Raw genomic sequence first — 16509 nt, forward strand, 5'->3', positions numbered from 1 at the left:
TGCTCCCTTGTTTGTTTTGTTGATTAGGTTCCACTTATAGCTGAGATCATATGGTGTTAGTTTTTCACTTCCTGGCTTATTTCACTTATCATAATACTCACTAGCTCCATCCATGCTGTCTTGAAGGGTTGGAGCTACTTCTTTCTTTCTGCTGCGTAGTAATCCGTTGTGTAAATGTACCATAGTTTTTTGATCTACTCATTTACTGATGGGCACTTAGGGTGTTTCCAGCACTTGGCTATTGTAAATTGTGCTGCTATGAACATTGGGGTGCATAGGTTCTTTTGGATTGGTGCTTCAGGATTCTTAAGGTATACACCCATCAGTGGAATTGCTGGGTCAAAAGGCAGTTCCATTTTTAGTTTTTTGAGGAAATTCCATACCGTTTTCCACAGTGGCTGCACCAGTCTGCAATCCCATAAACAGTGTACTAGGGTTTTCTTTTCTGTGCATCCTCACCAGCACTTCTTTGTTGATTTTTTGACGATGGCCACTCTGACCACTGCGAAGTGGTATCTCATTGTGGTTTTAATTTGCATCTCTCTGATGGCTAGTGATGCTAAGCATCCTTTCATATGTCTCTGGGCTCTCTGTATGTCCTCCTTGAAGAAGTGTCTCTTCAGGTCCTTTGCCCGTTTTTTAATTAGATTGTTTGTCTTCCTAGAGTGCAGTTGTGTGAGTTCTTTATATATTTTGGAGATCAAACCCTTGTCTGAGGTATCATTGGCAGATATATTTTCCCATATGGTTGGTTCCCTTTTCATTTTGCTGATGTTTTCTTTAGCCATGCAGAAGCTTTTTAATTTGATGAAGTCCCATTTGTTTATTCTTTACTTTATGCCCCTTGCTCTAGGGGACATATTGATGAAAATATTGCTGCATGGAATATCTGAGATTTTCCTCCTATTTCCTCCTCTAGGACTTTTATGGGGTCATGATTTATATTTAAGTCTTCTATGATCTTCAGTTTATTCTGGTACATTGTGTATGTTGGTGGTTGTTTCATTTTTTTGCATGTAGCTGTCCAGATCTCTGAACACCATTTGTTGAAGGGGCTGTTTTTACTCCATTTTATGCTCATGTCCCCTTTGTCAAATATTAATTGGCCATAGAAACATGGGTTTATTTCTGGGCTCTCTATTCTGTTCCATTGATCTATGTGTCTGTTCTTATGCCAGTACCAGATGGTTTTGATTACCGTGACCTTGTAATATAGTTTGATATCAGGTATTGTTATCCCTTCTACTTTGTTCTTCTTTTTCTTTATTTTCGTTTAAGTATATTTTATTGAGTATGCTATTACAATTGTTCCAATTTTTTTCTCCTCTTTATCCCCCCTCCACCTGGCACTCCCCCACCTTCCAGCATTCCTTCCCCCTTTTAGTTCATGACCATGGGTCTTACATATAAGTGCTTTGGCTTCTCAATTTCCTACACTATTCTTAATCTCCCTGTCGATTTTCTCCCAGGTTTTTTCAGTCAGAGGCTTTGAGGCTTTATTTCCCCCACTGGAATCCTGGGTTGCACAATCTGTCTCTCTCTCTCCAGTTGTTCCTCCCAGTTTATCTGCACACAAATGTAGGACCACCCTGTCTGCCAGCCACCACCTTGCCCACCCCAGTCCTCCAGCTGCTGCCTTGCCACCAGTCCTCTCCGAGTGCCTATCGCCACACCTCCTACCAGTCTGGATGAATGTTTCTTCTTCAACTCCTTGGTTGTTGGACTTCCATACGGTTCAATTTTCTGTCAGTTCTGGGGATTTTTTCTTGTTTTTAAATTTGTTGTTGTCCTTTTTCTTGTGCAAGGAGGCACAGTGCGTCTACCTATGCTTCTATCTTGGCTGGAAGTCTGTTTTTCTTTTTCAAAATTGCTTATTTGGGGTTGTTTATGATTCCATATAAATTTTTGAAATTTCTATATCTGTGAAATATGTCATTGGTATTTTAGTAGGAATTGCGTTGAATCTATAAATTGCTTCGGGTAGTATGGACATTTTCATGGTATTAATTCTTCCAATCCATGAATGTGGTATATGCTTGCATTTATTTGTGTCTTGCTTAATTTCTTTCTTCACTGTTCTGTAGTTTTCTGAATACAGGTCTTTTACGTCCTTGGTTAGGTTTATTCCTAGGTACCTTATTGTCCTTGCTACTATAGTAAATGGAATTTTGTACTAATTTCTGATTCTGATATTTCATTGCTGGTGTACAAAAATGCCTTCAATTTCTGAATGTTGACTTTGTATCCTACTGTTTTGCCAAGTTCACTTATTAGGTCAAGTACTTTTTTGATGGCCTCTATAGGGTTTTCTATGTACACTATCATGTCATCTGCAAACAATGACAGTTTTACTTTCTCCTTTCTAATTTGGATCCTTTTATTTCTTTTTCTTGTCTGATTGCTGTGGCTAGAACTTCCAATACTATGTTGAATAGAAGGGTAAAAGTGGACACTCTTGTCTTACTCTTGATCTTAGTGGGAAAGCTTTTAGTTTTTGCCCATTTACTATGATGTTGGCTGTAGGTTTCTCGTGTATGGCCTTTATTATGCTGAGGTGTGCTCCTCCTACACCCAGTTTGCTGAGTGTTTTATCTGAGTTTTCTATGTGGGAAAATAATACGAAGATATGTGAACTTTGGTTTAGAACCCTACAGTTTAAGCTTGAACATGGTAGTTAAGATAATGTGTAAATCATCTTAATTTTAGGAAGCAGGTTTCATTTTATAGCATAAAATAACATTTTATTTTTATAGACATCTTTATCCCTTTCTTTCAAGTTCTGTGATAGCCATTTATCAAACTGTTGTTAGAATTATATTATAAAGTAAAAAATGCTCTGAAATGAAAATCCTCTTTTTTGCTTTCATTCCAGGTGTGGTAGTGTAAAGGATGGCTCCTTGGTTGCCTGTGCATTTTCTCCCAGCAGAAACCTCTTTGTCACTGGCTCCTCATGTGGAGATTTAACAGTGTGGGATGATAAAATGAAGTGTCTGCATAGTGAAAAAGCACATGATCTTGGAATTACCTGTTGCGATTTTTCTTCGCAGCCAGTTTCTGGTTAGTTATTTTATTCTTTTAAGCAGCAGTGAGTCCCATTTGTAATTTGTATATGACTTTTGGTTCTTTTATTCATTTTCATTTCATTAAACAAGGAGCCTTTTAAATTTATTCCTTTTAAGGATCATCCTTCTCCTTTATGTTTTCACATTGAAATTAGAAATAATTATGTGTAAAAATCAGGTTCTTTAGTGTATGTACATTTTTTGGCACTAGGTCTGTGAAATCCGGTGTCTATATTTGACACATCACTGTTTTACTAGCCCCATTTCAAGTGTTCTGTAGCCACATGTGGCCAGTCGTTACCTTACTGGGCAGCTTAGGTCCAGACAGCAGCAGGACAGTTGTGGCACTCCCCCGTTTCAGACCCATTGCAGCTTGTTAAAATAATGTTAAAGTATGATAAAATATCAAATTCAGAACATAAACCCTGTAAGTACTTTACATGTTCTATTTCCCTGCCTTATCTCAGATCGTACTTGGCCTCGTGCATTCTCTTGCCACACTGGCCTTCTTTCATTCCTTGAATGTTTCTAAGATATCTCCAAGGGTTTCACATGTGGACCCTTTGCCTGGTTTACTCTTAATCAACTTTTTGTTTCAGCTGCAAAAAAGTCACTGTAGATGGGCCTCCCCTGCTCTTATCTCCTGGACTAAGGTGTTTCAATAGCCTTGTATTTATATACTTTATTTTTCTTTTACAGTACTTAGAGAAGTATGATAATTTTTAATTATGTTTATTTATATAGATTATGTTTAATGGTGTTTTTTTCTAGACAGAAAGCCCCCTGAAGACAGATATTGTTGTTACATAGTAGGCCCTGAAATGTAAAATAATGAATAAAATTTCTTTTAGTGGCTGAAATTTTTTGTTTTTTAATGTTTTAACATCATGTAGTAAATCGATAGATGTCCTTTTCATGAACCCGTTCTTGTATGAAACAACCTACCTAGTTTAATTATAATTTATTCTATTTTAAAGATTTTATTTCTTTATTTTTAGTGAGAGGGGAAGAGAGGGACAGAGAGAGGGAGAGAGACATTGATGTGAGAGAGAAACAACCATCTGTTGCCTCTCCTATGTACTCCAACCAAATCCGCAACTGAGGCATGTGCTCTAACTGGGAATCGAACCTTCCACCTTCGTTTTGCAGGATGATGCCCAACCAACTGAGCCACACTGGTCAGGGTGATGGTTTGTTCTTTTAATATATCATTCTAAGACCATCTTGCAATAGACAAGAACCATTTCTTCTACTTCTGTGGCACCTCCTGCAAATCTTATACACACTCAATGAATCTTTGATAAATTATATAAAAGTAAAGAGATTTAAGTTCCCTTGTTGATTCTAAATTATCTGAAATTATTTCCAACTAAAATACCATTATTATGTTAATATTAGGGTAAAACTAAGGGCAAACTTGTCTCTAGAGGGATTGGCAGCAGTTGGGGCCTGGAAAGGTTCTTAAACCAGGTAGAGAATTCCAGGTGAGATTCTAAAATAAGTGTGATACCCACATGTTTCACCTGCCTTTAGAGTATATTTCAAAGTACATTTCTCATTATAATTTTAATCTGTGTCTTTTCAGTTTCTTCAGCTTCTGTTAAAATAGATTATTAACCTTATATAAATTCCCTGAAACAGATCAATATATGCTTTAAAAGGAATGATTGTAAGAATTTGTGGAAACTGCTATATTTTCTTAAAAGACAAAGTATGCAATTTTAATTTGTTATTGTTTAATTGGTACTATTAATATCAATAAATACTTTTGAGTTATTGACTCTTTTGTCTTTGACTTTTTGCTCAAATAAGGAAAAAGAATCTCATTTGTGCTTGAGGATAAATGATCAATTTTCTCCAGTATTTTTTTAAGCAACTCTTACATATCAGTAAAATTTTTGTCGCTTACAAAAAAGAGGTTGGTGTTGATGGTACAGTGGTGAGCGTAGCCACCTTCCAAACAAAGAGCCTATTTTTTTTTATTTAGAAAATGTGTTTTTAAACTTTAATCCAAATATCTTTTCTATTAGAGAGGCTTTGCATAGGTATTCCTACTTATAAATAAAGCAGGCGACCTAGAAAAGGAAGTTATAGTGAAAATAGCACTAGACCAGGAGGAAGGGCATTGGAAGAAAATCTAAGTTGTATACAGGCACACCTTGGAGATCCTGCAGGTTCAGTTCCAGACCACCACAATAAAGCAAGTCACAATAGCGTGAGTCTCAGTGTTTTTGCTGATGGGGAGGGTCTCACTCTCAGTAAAAAAGGTAAGCAACATATATAAAATGCAGTACAGTAAGGTATGCCTGTAAATGGAGGTTGAATGTTAGCTGTTCTTTTCTTTTTCAATTAGAGTTATTGGGGTGACATTGGTTAATAAGATCATAAGTTTTAACTGTGTACTTCTGTGACATGTACTTCTGTTACAATGTGTAATACACATTGTAACACACATTGTGTATTACATTGTGTGCCCACCACCCAAAGTCAAATAATCTCTCTCTCCCTCCAGTTTTTAAATGATAAAGAAAACTTGGGTTTGGTTATTACTATGATTTAAATATCTTCCTAAAGAAAAGTATATATTTAAATATTTAGATATTGAGCACAGGCACATTTTACACTCCATACTTTTCCATTGTCCTAGCTGAATTCTCACTACTTAAACTTAATTAACCTCAAAGGACCTATTTAGTCAAACAATGGGAAAAAAAATTTTTCCTAATTGAGTCTAGTACCTAAATATTTTACTCTTAGCCATTTAATGAGTAAAATGTTTTGCCTTAAAAAGACTAAGAAAGAATGCCTTTTGGCTGAACCTGTGCTATTAAAAACCAAAATGCTACTGAAATGTGGAAATCCCATGGTGTTAGAAAAACTTTCCATGAGAAGAAAGTTAATTTGTTTTATGTTAATGAAATATACGTACTTTCAACAAGACAGAGTTCATAGAAGAAAATTTAGGTGCTCAAATATATAAAATATTTTATTTAAATACCATATACTAAATATTTGCAAAACTGGAGTATAAGCTTAAGATGCATATTAGGTTTCTGACTTGTGTCTTACTGAACACAAGTGCCAGAACTTTCTTTGATGAAACTGCATTTGTGGTATGAGATGAACTCTTATAAAATTAGGTGATGATATCAATACTTACATTATCCACAAGTATTTAGGAACTTATATGGTGGGTATATAATAATACCTGAAATTATCCAAGTAACTGTAAAAACTAGTGAGGTTTTCTTTTTGAACACCCAATCTAATTGATTACATTCTCTAAATTATTATTTTCCACCAAAATATACTATTTTCCACCAAATCAAGTATACTGAATTGATATTATTTTGGACTTACATAACTCCAGCCTTTGTCATGATTAAATCAAAAGTGAAAAAAATCTCATTATTTCCATATGAATTATAGACTGAACTTTTAAGAAATGGGCATAGCCTTTAAAAGTTAGGTTGGGAATAATGAAACATTTAACATTCCTATCATAACTGCTACTTGTCCCTAGTTTTTCCGATCAGTGCTAAACTCATGGACTCTAAAATTGGGTTGGAGGATGCCCTAAGGCTTAGTGCCTGAGTGTGGGCCCTTGCAGCCTTCTGTTATATTCTTAGTGGAAGCTAAATAAAAAGATATTTTGTTGTAACAACTTTAGGGGCTAAAGTTATAATCCTTTGAAATAACTTGTTCAAAGAAATCTTCAACTAACATTTCATTATATGGTATAATGTCATTAATATTGCTTGTAAATATGTTTTAAATGAATGGAATTAGTATCTCAGCATAAGAAATGGAAATATTTTTGGTTTAAATGATTTATCAATTCTTGTGTATTTTCAATAAATTTACATTTTTAGATGGAGAACAGAGTCTTCAGTTTTTTCGACTGGCAACATGTGGTCAGGATTGTCAGATCAAAATTTGGGTTGTTCCTCTTAGCCACATCTTAGGTATGTATTCAACCAGCAGTTCTCTAAAATCATTTGTGATCTAGATAAAATCTCTATTTTAACTAATCTTTTTTACCTAAGGTACTCTGAATACCTAAAAGTGATTATTAAAATGCTTTAAGAACTTTTTTAGTATATTTTATTGATTATGTTATTACAGTTGTCCCATTTTCCCCCTTCACCCTACACACCCTCTCCCACCCACATTTCCCCCCTTTAGTTCATGTCTGTGTGTCATAAGTTCTTTAGCTTCTACATTTCCCATACTATTCTTGCCCCCCCCGTCTATTTTGTACCTACCATCTATGCTACTTATTCTCTGTACCTTTTCCTCCTCTCTCCTCCTCCCACTCCCGTGTTGCCAACCCTCCATGTAATCTCTGTTTCTGTGGGTCTGTTCCTGTTCTAGTTGTTTGCTTAGTTTGTTTTTGTTTTTGTTTTAGGTGTGGTTGTTAATAATTGTGAGTCTGCTGTCATTTTACTTCTTTTTCTTATGTAAGTCCTTTTAACATTTCATAAAATAAGAGCTTGGTGATGATGAACTCCTTTAACTTGACCTTATCTGGGAAGCACTTTATTTGCCCTTTTATTCTAAATGATAGCTTTGCTGGGTAGAGCAGTCTTGGATGTAGGTCCTTGCCTTTCATTACTTGGAATACTTCTTTCCAGCCCCTTCTTGCCTGCAAGATTGTTTTTGAGAAATCAGCTGACAGTCTGATGGGAATTCCTTTGTAGGTGACTGTCCCCTTATCTCTTGCTGCTTCTAGGATTGTCTCCTTCGTTTTTACCTTGAGTAATGTAATTATGATGTGCCTTGGTGTATTTCTCCTTGGGTCCAACTTCTTTGGGACTCTCTGAGCTTCCTGGTCTTCCTGGAAGTCTATTTCCTTTGCCAGATTGGGGAAGTTCTCCTTTATTGTTTATTCAAATACCTTTTCCACTTGTTGTTCTTCCTCTTCCCCTTCTGGTAGCCCTGTAATTTGGATGTTGGAACTTTTAAAGATGTCCTGGAGGTTCCTAAGCCTCTCCTCATTTTTTTGAATTGTTGTTTCTTCATTCTTTTCTGTTTGGTTGTTTCTTTCTTCCTTCTGGTCCACTCCATTGATTTGAGTTCCAGTTGCCTTCCCATCACTATTGGTTCCCCGTGCATTTTCCTTCATTGCACTTAATGTAGCCTTCATTTTTTCCTCCATTTTGTGACCATACTCAACCAGTTCTGTGAGCATCCTGATTGCCAGTGTTTTGAACTGTGCATCTGATAGGTTGGCTATCTCTTGGTTGCTTAGTTGTGTTTGTTCTGGAACTTCGATCTGTTCTTCCGTGTGGGCCATTTTTTTTTGTCTTGATGCCCCTGTTATATATGAGGGGCAGAGCCTTAGGTGTTCACCAGGGCGGGGCACCCCAAGTTGCTGGGTTGTGACACTGTATGTAGGGCAGCGGTCTGAGAAAGAACAATGGTGCTTGCTCTGCTCTCTGTCCAATTTCAGCCCCTTCCACCACTTCCCCCAAGCAAACTGTGCCCTTCTGGTGCTGATTCCTATGTGGGTGAGCTTGTGTACATTCTAGGACCCTGTGGGTCTCTCCACTGAACTCTCCTATGAGGCTGGGAGTCTCTCCCTGAACCACAACCCCCACAGGTGTTTTCAATTCGTGTGTTGAGGCTTCATTTCCCCTTGCTAGGACCCTGAGTTGCTCCATCTGTCTCGCTCCCCAGTTTCGCCTGGTTTATCTGCACACAAATGTGGGACTGCCTGGTCAGCCAGCCACCTTGTGCGCAGTGCCCCACTCCATAATTGCCACCTTGCTGGGTCTGCCCATTGCCACCCCACGCCCAGGGTCCTCAAGCCACTGATTTTTGTGCTGCGACCCCTCTCCCTTCCGGCCATCCAACTCCACCCCTCCTACCAGTCTGGATGAATATGTCTATTTTAACTCCTTGGTTTTCTGACTTCCATACAATTCAGTTTTCTGTCAGTTCTGGTTGTTATTTTGTTTTTAAACTGTTGTTGTTCTTATTTTGGTTGTGCAAGGAGGCACAGTGTGTTTACCTTCACCTCCATCTTGGCTGGAAGTCTGCTTTAAGAACTTTTACTAAGAGTAATATATACCCGTGATTTAAAAATGCTGTGCCCGCTGCCAACTGTGGCCTCGCCACCACCATCACGCAGAGCTGACCATGCACTCTACCTGTTTCGACTCTCCTGGTGGTTGTCAGAGTCTATAAATATTTATATTACCATATTTTGAACTTATTCACTGTAGTTACTGTTCTTGGACAGAGTGTGGGTCTCTTCCTCATGCAGTGTACCATTTCTTCAGGTGACACTTTAGTTAAGAAATTGAAGTCATTCAGTTTTGGAATACAATATTCCTTTATGTTATTTATTTAATAATTTCTCCTTTACTTCCTCTCTTTCTATAACTCCCATTAATTGTGTTGGACCTTCTGACATAACTCTTATTCTGTTTTTTCCTGCACATTTATGACTTAATCTTTTTCTACATTATGGAAAAATTCCTCAGCTTTATCTTCCAACCTTCTTTTGAATTGTTTTATCTCATCAATCACATTTTCAATTTCTAAAAGCTCATCTTCTGTTTCTTTTTCATAGTGTCCTCCTTTTATTTGGTGAATGCAAGACCTATCAAAACTCTCCACATACCAATTACAGTCTTTTTGTTTTGTTTTTAAGTTCCCTGGTTTCCTGATCATCTTTGTTTGCTCTTGGGCCCTTTTTTGTTTGTTTGTTTGTTTAGGGTAAACCCTAAACAAAGTCTTTTTGTTTGTTTAGGGTTTGTTTGTTTGTGTAGTTCTCTCTTCTACATAGTTATCTAAATCAAATGTCTGGTGATCCTTAGTATTCCATTTACATTTAAGAATTAGACAGTGGATCCTGGCCAGTTGCTCAGATGGTTAGAGCCTGGGCCCAATACACCAAGATTGCAAGTTGAACCCAGGTCTGGGCACAAAAAAGAATCAGCCGATGAATGACTAAGTAAGTAGAAAACCAAATTGATGTCTGTCTGCCTGCCTATCTCTCTCTCCCTCTCTCCCTCTCTCTCCCTCCTCCTCTCTTGCTCTCTCTTAAAAAAAAAAAATACAGAGAGAGAGAGAGAGACAGTGACAAGGTATTTAGAAGCTCTGTGCTCTTGGTGGTTGATCGGTTGGTCGCCAGCTCCCGTTTAGAATAAGGGCAGGGTTTGGGGCTTAGAGAATGTAGGTGTTATGTCCTCTGGAACTGTCATGTGCTCCCCTGGCAGTTTGGGTCAGGGAGGGGTTGGAGGAAGACACTGAGTGTTTATAAAAAGACTTGGTTAGTTTTTCTATTTCCAGATCTGTATTTGTATCATTCAGACTTTGCTTTTCCCTGACTATTGATAGTCCCAAATCTTTTGGGGTTTCCTAGGGTAGATTAGCTTTCTCTTGGCATTCTGGGCTGTTACTTCTCTAAACTACCTCATCAATTAATTTGCTTTTTGCTTTCCCCAAACTGGTTTCAATTTCTGGTTTGCTGACACCCCCTTTCTGTTCTCTTCATTGATGTGAATTTATATGTTTATGAATTCCTATTTATCATTTTAATGGGAACTTTGAAATATATGGTCAATTGGCCATCTTGCTTTAGATGCCTAAAAACATTCTTATTTTATTATCTAATAAGTTTCAGTTATATCTCAGACTACATTTTGTTCTTCATAATTGTCAAAGATAAACAGAGGGGGGTGCTGGTTAAAGTGGTAAGGATGAGTTTTAACCAGTAATACACCACTGCCACAGGGCAAAGAGCCCAGCGTGAGCTCAGCTCGCCTGCAGGTTATGCAGAGGTGACGGGGCATTGTAAAGGAAGAATGAAGGCATAAGGGTAGGTAAGTAGGACTCTGTGGAGTCAAGGAAGTGAAAATTACAGAAAGTAGGAAAGATGGTGGGGTTGGTCCACTGAAACTCATCTGGATTTGCTAATTGGAACTTATGGAATTTAAGCTCCTACCTTCCCACAGAACCTGGGAGTCAGGAGCCCTATCTTCAGGTGTTTGCTGAAACAAATAGTAACATGTATTTAACAGCCTTGAGTTTTCTCAAGCACTTTAAAAGGGCTAGGGTCATCCTGGGGATGCAACCCTGAGCTCTTAGAAACTATGTTGAAGTCTTTATAGGCCAAGGTCAAGGATTAATCGAGAAGAGGACTCACAAGAAGAGCATGGCAGAGTGTGGTATAGGAGTGAATCTTTGTGATTATACTAGTGTACAGAGAAGGGCCTCTTGGCAGGAAATAGATGCATGTCTTTTTGTGGAAATTTTATTAGTTTACTGTGTATTATGTTACACGTAGTATCTTCTCATGTGTTCAAGTATTTGCTGATGAGGATAAGAGTTCCTTCAATTCTCTGATCTATTCTAATTCTTCCTCTGCCCCTACCAAGGTACAATTCTTATAATAAACAGTGACAGTAGTCATATGTGCAGACATTGCGAACACATGTAAATGTATTTTTAATAAAATTCTTCAAAAGTAAAGCTTTTCATACACTGTCTGGAAAATGTGTCTTTACACTAACTCTTTAAAAAATGTAACAGTTTATAAACGTTCAATTAAAGCATTTTGATAAAGCATTTATCATCATTTGTACCTAATTTTTACTGGGGGGGAGTAGACAGACATAGGGATCTTTTATTTGATAATAAAATTTTTTCTTATGGTCATTGTAAGTCTTTGGCCTTCATTTGGTTGGCAACCTAACATTTTTGCTCTGTTTGATTGATTATGCCTACTTCCTGATCTGTATGTTCCACACAGTGCTTTTAGTGCCCACATTGGTTCTCCCATTTAAAAATATTTTTAAAAATATTTTGGATAGAAATAAAACACATATTTAATATTAAATGAAAACAAATATGTATTTTTGTTGACACTTGCTCTAATGATTTTTTTTTTAGTTAAATGCTTGCAATCTTAAGAGTCATTAACACTTCAAAAGAGTTTTTATTAGGTCTGAGAAGATAATAGATTTCACTTAGTTTCTTGTCTGGGAAATTGGTCTCAGGCCAATTTCTTAATAATTATTCTTATTGATTGTCAGTAAAGTTGTTTTTACTAGTTATTTTAAAAATAAAAATTATTTTTATTGATTGCCACTGAAATTTATTGAATTCCCTCAGTTTACCTTTAAAATAGTTGTGATTTCAAGTGTTTACACAAACCATAAGAAGGATTTTTGTGTTTCACTTTAAAATATTTTCTATTGTTGTTCAATTTTAGTTGTCCCCATTTTCCCCCATGCTCTCCCCCGCCTTACCAACCCCCACCTGCCACATTCATTCCTCCCCACCCACCCACTTTAGCTTTGTCCATGGGTCCTTTCTACATGTTCCTTGACTGGACACTTCCCCTTCTTTCCCCCTGTTACCCCCTTCCCCCTCCTCTCTGGTTACTGTCAGTTTGTTCTTTGTTTCCCTGTCTCTGGTTCTATTTTGGTTGCTTGTTTGTTTTGTTGATTAGGCTGTACTTGTAGGTGAGATCATATGGCATTTGTCTTTCACTGCCTGGCTTTTTTCACTTAGCATAATGCCCTCCAGTTCTATCCATGCTGTTGTGAAGGATAGGATTTTGTGTTATCATACTTGATAGGAGTGTTATAAGGTATACTGGAACTATAAGTTATATAAATTACCATTCATTAATTTTTATTGATGAAATGAGAAAATATTTCTTAAAGTGAGATTTCTTAAACTACAGGTACTTGATTCTTTTTTAGGGTATTTGGACAATTTGTATATGTACATTATTAAATAAAATATATATAATGCCCTGGCTGGTGTGGCTCAGTGGATTGAGCATGGGCTTGCAAAACAAAGGGTTGCCAGTTCGATTCCCAGTCTGGGGCACATGCCTGGGTTGTGGGCCAGGTCCCCAGTAAGGGGGCATGTGTGAGGCAACCACACATTGATGTTTCTGTCCCACTCTTTCTCCCTCCCTTCCCCTCTCTTTAAAAATAAATAAATAAAAATCTTTCAAAATATATATATAACATATATTTAAAAAATTAAATACCAAGATTGTAATTTTGATAGTTTAAGGTAGTTTGATAGATTGTAGTTTTGATAGTTTAAATTTTATATTTAAAAAATTTTGATAATTATAGCAACCTCCTGTCTAGTGCTTTCCAAGCACACTATTTTCCTTACTTATTATTGAACTTCTGAAGCCACTTAATCACACACAGCATTCCAGTGCCTGAGTCACATGAGGATTTTTTTTCATTTGTGTCCTTTAGGCACTAATTAATTGAATAAATAAGTGTAATAGCTTTGACTTAAGAAGGAATTCTAACCAAGATCAGCTTGTTAATCTTTCTCACCTTATTATTTGCAGGTTTTGAATTAAAATATAAAAGTACACTGAGCGGGCACTGTGCTCCTATTCTGGCTTGTGCTTTTTCTCACAATGGGCAGCTGCTAGTCTCAGGGTAAGCCATTTCGTTTAATTTCCTTAAATCATTTTGATATGGAATAAACAGGCATACAGAGAAGTATATAACACATCAGAGAATAGCTTGATAAATAACTGTTACAAATCTATAACCGCTACTCCGGTGAAGAAATAGCGTGTTCCTGGTTCTGCTCAGGACATCTTCCCCTTCCACCTTTCTGGTGACAGTGCCTCGGGACATAAGCAGTACTGCTTTTTCCTTTTAAACTGATTTAAAACAAATCATACAATGTGAATTATTTTATGTCTGGCTTCTTTAACTCACTATTATGTTTGCAGCATTGCAGCATTGCAAACATAATATATGTTTATAATGCATAATATTTATAATGCATATATTTATAATGCATATAATGCATAAAATATATTTATGCATGTAGCTGTGGTTTATTGGTTTTCATTGCTGTGTAATACTCCATTCCATGTATGTACTATAATTTATTCATATTAATGTTGATGAGCTATGAATTATTTTCAGTTTGGGAGTATTATAATAATTCTATGAACATATCTGTATCTCCTGGTGCTCATGATTCTGTGTTTCTATAGGATAAATACATAGGAATGGAATTGATGGGTCTTGGAATAGTTGGATTTTCAACTTTGGCAGGTAACACCAAATTGTTTTCCAAGTGGTTGAATATACCTATAGCAGGGTTATTTCACATCCTAGCCTATACTTGGTATTTGTGGGTCTTTTTAATTTTAGCTGTTCTGATGAGTGTGAAGTGTTATCTTACTGTGGCTTTAATTTGCATTTCCCCAAAACACTGAGGTTAGAACCACTTCAAAATTTTATTGGCCATATGTATTTCCTCTTTTGTGAAGTGCCTGTTCAAGTTTCTTGCCCATTTTTCTTCGAGGTTATCTTTTTTTATTGCTTTATTGCTAAAAATATATATCCTTCCTGCATTCCTATATATGAGCCATTTATTGGTTATATGCATTGCAAATATCTCTTCCTACCCTGTGGATTTGCCTTTTTACAGTTTATAATTTTAGTAGTTAGTTTCTTTATGTTCTGAGGTCATAAAGATATTCTCCTGTATTGTCTTCTAAAACTTTCTTATTCCTCAAATTAGATTGGTATATATGATGTGCAGTAGGAGTCCAGTTTCATTCCTTTCCATGTGGATGTCCAGTCATCCAGAACTATGTATTGAAAAACCCACTTTGTTATGCCAACTTGTCAGAAATCATTGACCACATATGTGTGGATATGATTCTCAGCCAGCTATTCTGTTCTATTTTTCTGTTTGTCTATCTTTGTTCTAATGCTATTCTTTCTTAGGCTTTATATTTTGGTTGCTATTGGCTTTTGACACTTCCAAGTAAATTTTAGCATTAGCTTGTCAAATTGCTTCCAATTCTCCCCTCTGAACATAACTGTTTGGATTTTGATTGGGAGTATATTGAATCTGATAAATCTGGGGAGAATTGATTTTTGTATGATATTGAGTCTTCTAATAGATGAAGATGGACTATTTTTCCATTTGTCTTTATTTCTTTTAATAATTGTCTTCTGTATAGACATTTTCCTCATCTCTTACTAGATTTATTTCTGGGTACTTTATAATAGCAAATTTTTGTTGCTGTTATAAAAGATGTGGCTAATATGGAGAAATATATATGGAAAGACAAGGGGTTTCTCTACAAAGATTCTAATTTTGAATTTTTTATGTACGAAATTGTACATTAATAATGATGGTTTTTGTGTCTTCCTTTCTAATCCTTATACCTTAGATTTCTTCTATGCCTTGCTGAACTGGCTAACACTACCAAGATAGTGGAACTAGAGATAAAAGCCATCAGTGTCTGAGTGGCATTGTTTTACATTTTTTAAAATCTCTTCAATATCTTGGATTAGCTGAAGATACAAAGATTCTCATATTTGCATCACACTTTCCATTAGCTTTGAGCACTAGAATGATATCATACCTCATGGAGCAAAATATGGAGGAACTTCCCCTCCATCTTTCTCCACAACTGTCCTCTAACCTCTTAGAATTTGTCTTTTGTTCCACCCCACCTCTCTTGATCCAACCAGACAAAATGAACACTACATGCAGCAGCTTCTATTCAAGCAGGAAGAGTCAGTTGTTATAATTCAAATGGAGGCTGCCTTTTCCCATAAATTCTCAGTTCTTAGCATTCCTTGGAAAACAGTTTTAAAACATCCATCACTGTGTAGTTTTAAGAGCTCAATAAATAACACCCTCCTCTTGAGTTGAAAACCAGAGAAAGAGAATGCAGGACAGAGAGGCCAGATAACTGTTAACTAGACGAGATCTATCTCTGACTTACTTGTTCACTCTTGGGCACAGCATGGATGGACCACTGCAGACTGTCCACTCAGGGGCACATCAGGGAGAAGAAAACCTGGAAGGGGCTGAGCCATATGGCTGATGGTCCTCTCCCAAACTTTTCAGTCATCTGTTTGTTCTTTTCTGCTAAACAGGAGGAGAAGGGAGGAGAGAGACCAAAAAATAAATTTTATTATACAAGAGATAGGAAGTAAATGTCCTCTTTTCCTCCCAAAAAGATACTTTACCTTTTAAAAAATCTTTATTACATATGTTTTCCATTACCATTTAGACCCCTTATATCTCTTAATCCATTTTATAAACGTGGATGATAGATTGTCATGAATTAGGACTGTCACAAATAAATAAATTGTCATTATTTAAGATTGGCTTTAACAAACAACCCTCTCTGGCTCAGTAAGGACTGGCATAAGAAAGCTTAATCACCTTTATTTCAAAACTCAAATCACCTTTATTTCCTATCTCTTTACAACACTGTTAACAATCCTATAGGACTCTTTAGTAGCTAAAGAGTACATGTTAAAATTTATAGTATGGAAGGTTATTAGATATTACATGCTTGAAATTAGATGTCTTGTGAAAGCTTTAGTGAAATTTGAATATCCATACCATCTGCCTTTTTTTTTTGGCTAAAATTCTTAAGATAAGTGTCTGTTATAAATCACATTTA

At 36.4% G+C, this 16509-nt stretch overlaps 1 protein-coding gene across 9 annotated transcripts in view; it reads left to right on the forward strand.

Annotated features, from left to right (window-relative positions):
• Nucleotides 1-16509, forward strand: part of WDSUB1 (WD repeat, sterile alpha motif and U-box domain containing 1) — a 76242-nt gene that overhangs the window by 5377 nt on the left and 54356 nt on the right. For 6 of the 9 annotated variants that reach the window (XM_028510923.2, XM_036023432.1, XM_028510924.2 and 3 more), the window contains exons 3-5: nt 2873-3057; nt 6935-7027; nt 13399-13492. The exons of 1 other annotated variant lie outside the window; for it this stretch is intronic. In XM_028510923.2, coding sequence (XP_028366724.1) covers nt 2873-3057; nt 6935-7027; nt 13399-13492 — 372 coding nt within the window. The remainder of the gene's footprint in view (nt 1-2872; nt 3058-6934; nt 7028-13398; nt 13493-16509) is intronic. 2 more of the 9 variants (XM_036023428.1, XM_036023434.1) reach the window with 2 other exon arrangements.

This window comes from Phyllostomus discolor, chromosome 4 (genome assembly GCF_004126475.2).
Source record: "Phyllostomus discolor isolate MPI-MPIP mPhyDis1 chromosome 4, mPhyDis1.pri.v3, whole genome shotgun sequence".
Classification (NCBI taxonomy): domain Eukaryota; kingdom Metazoa; phylum Chordata; class Mammalia; order Chiroptera; family Phyllostomidae; genus Phyllostomus; species Phyllostomus discolor.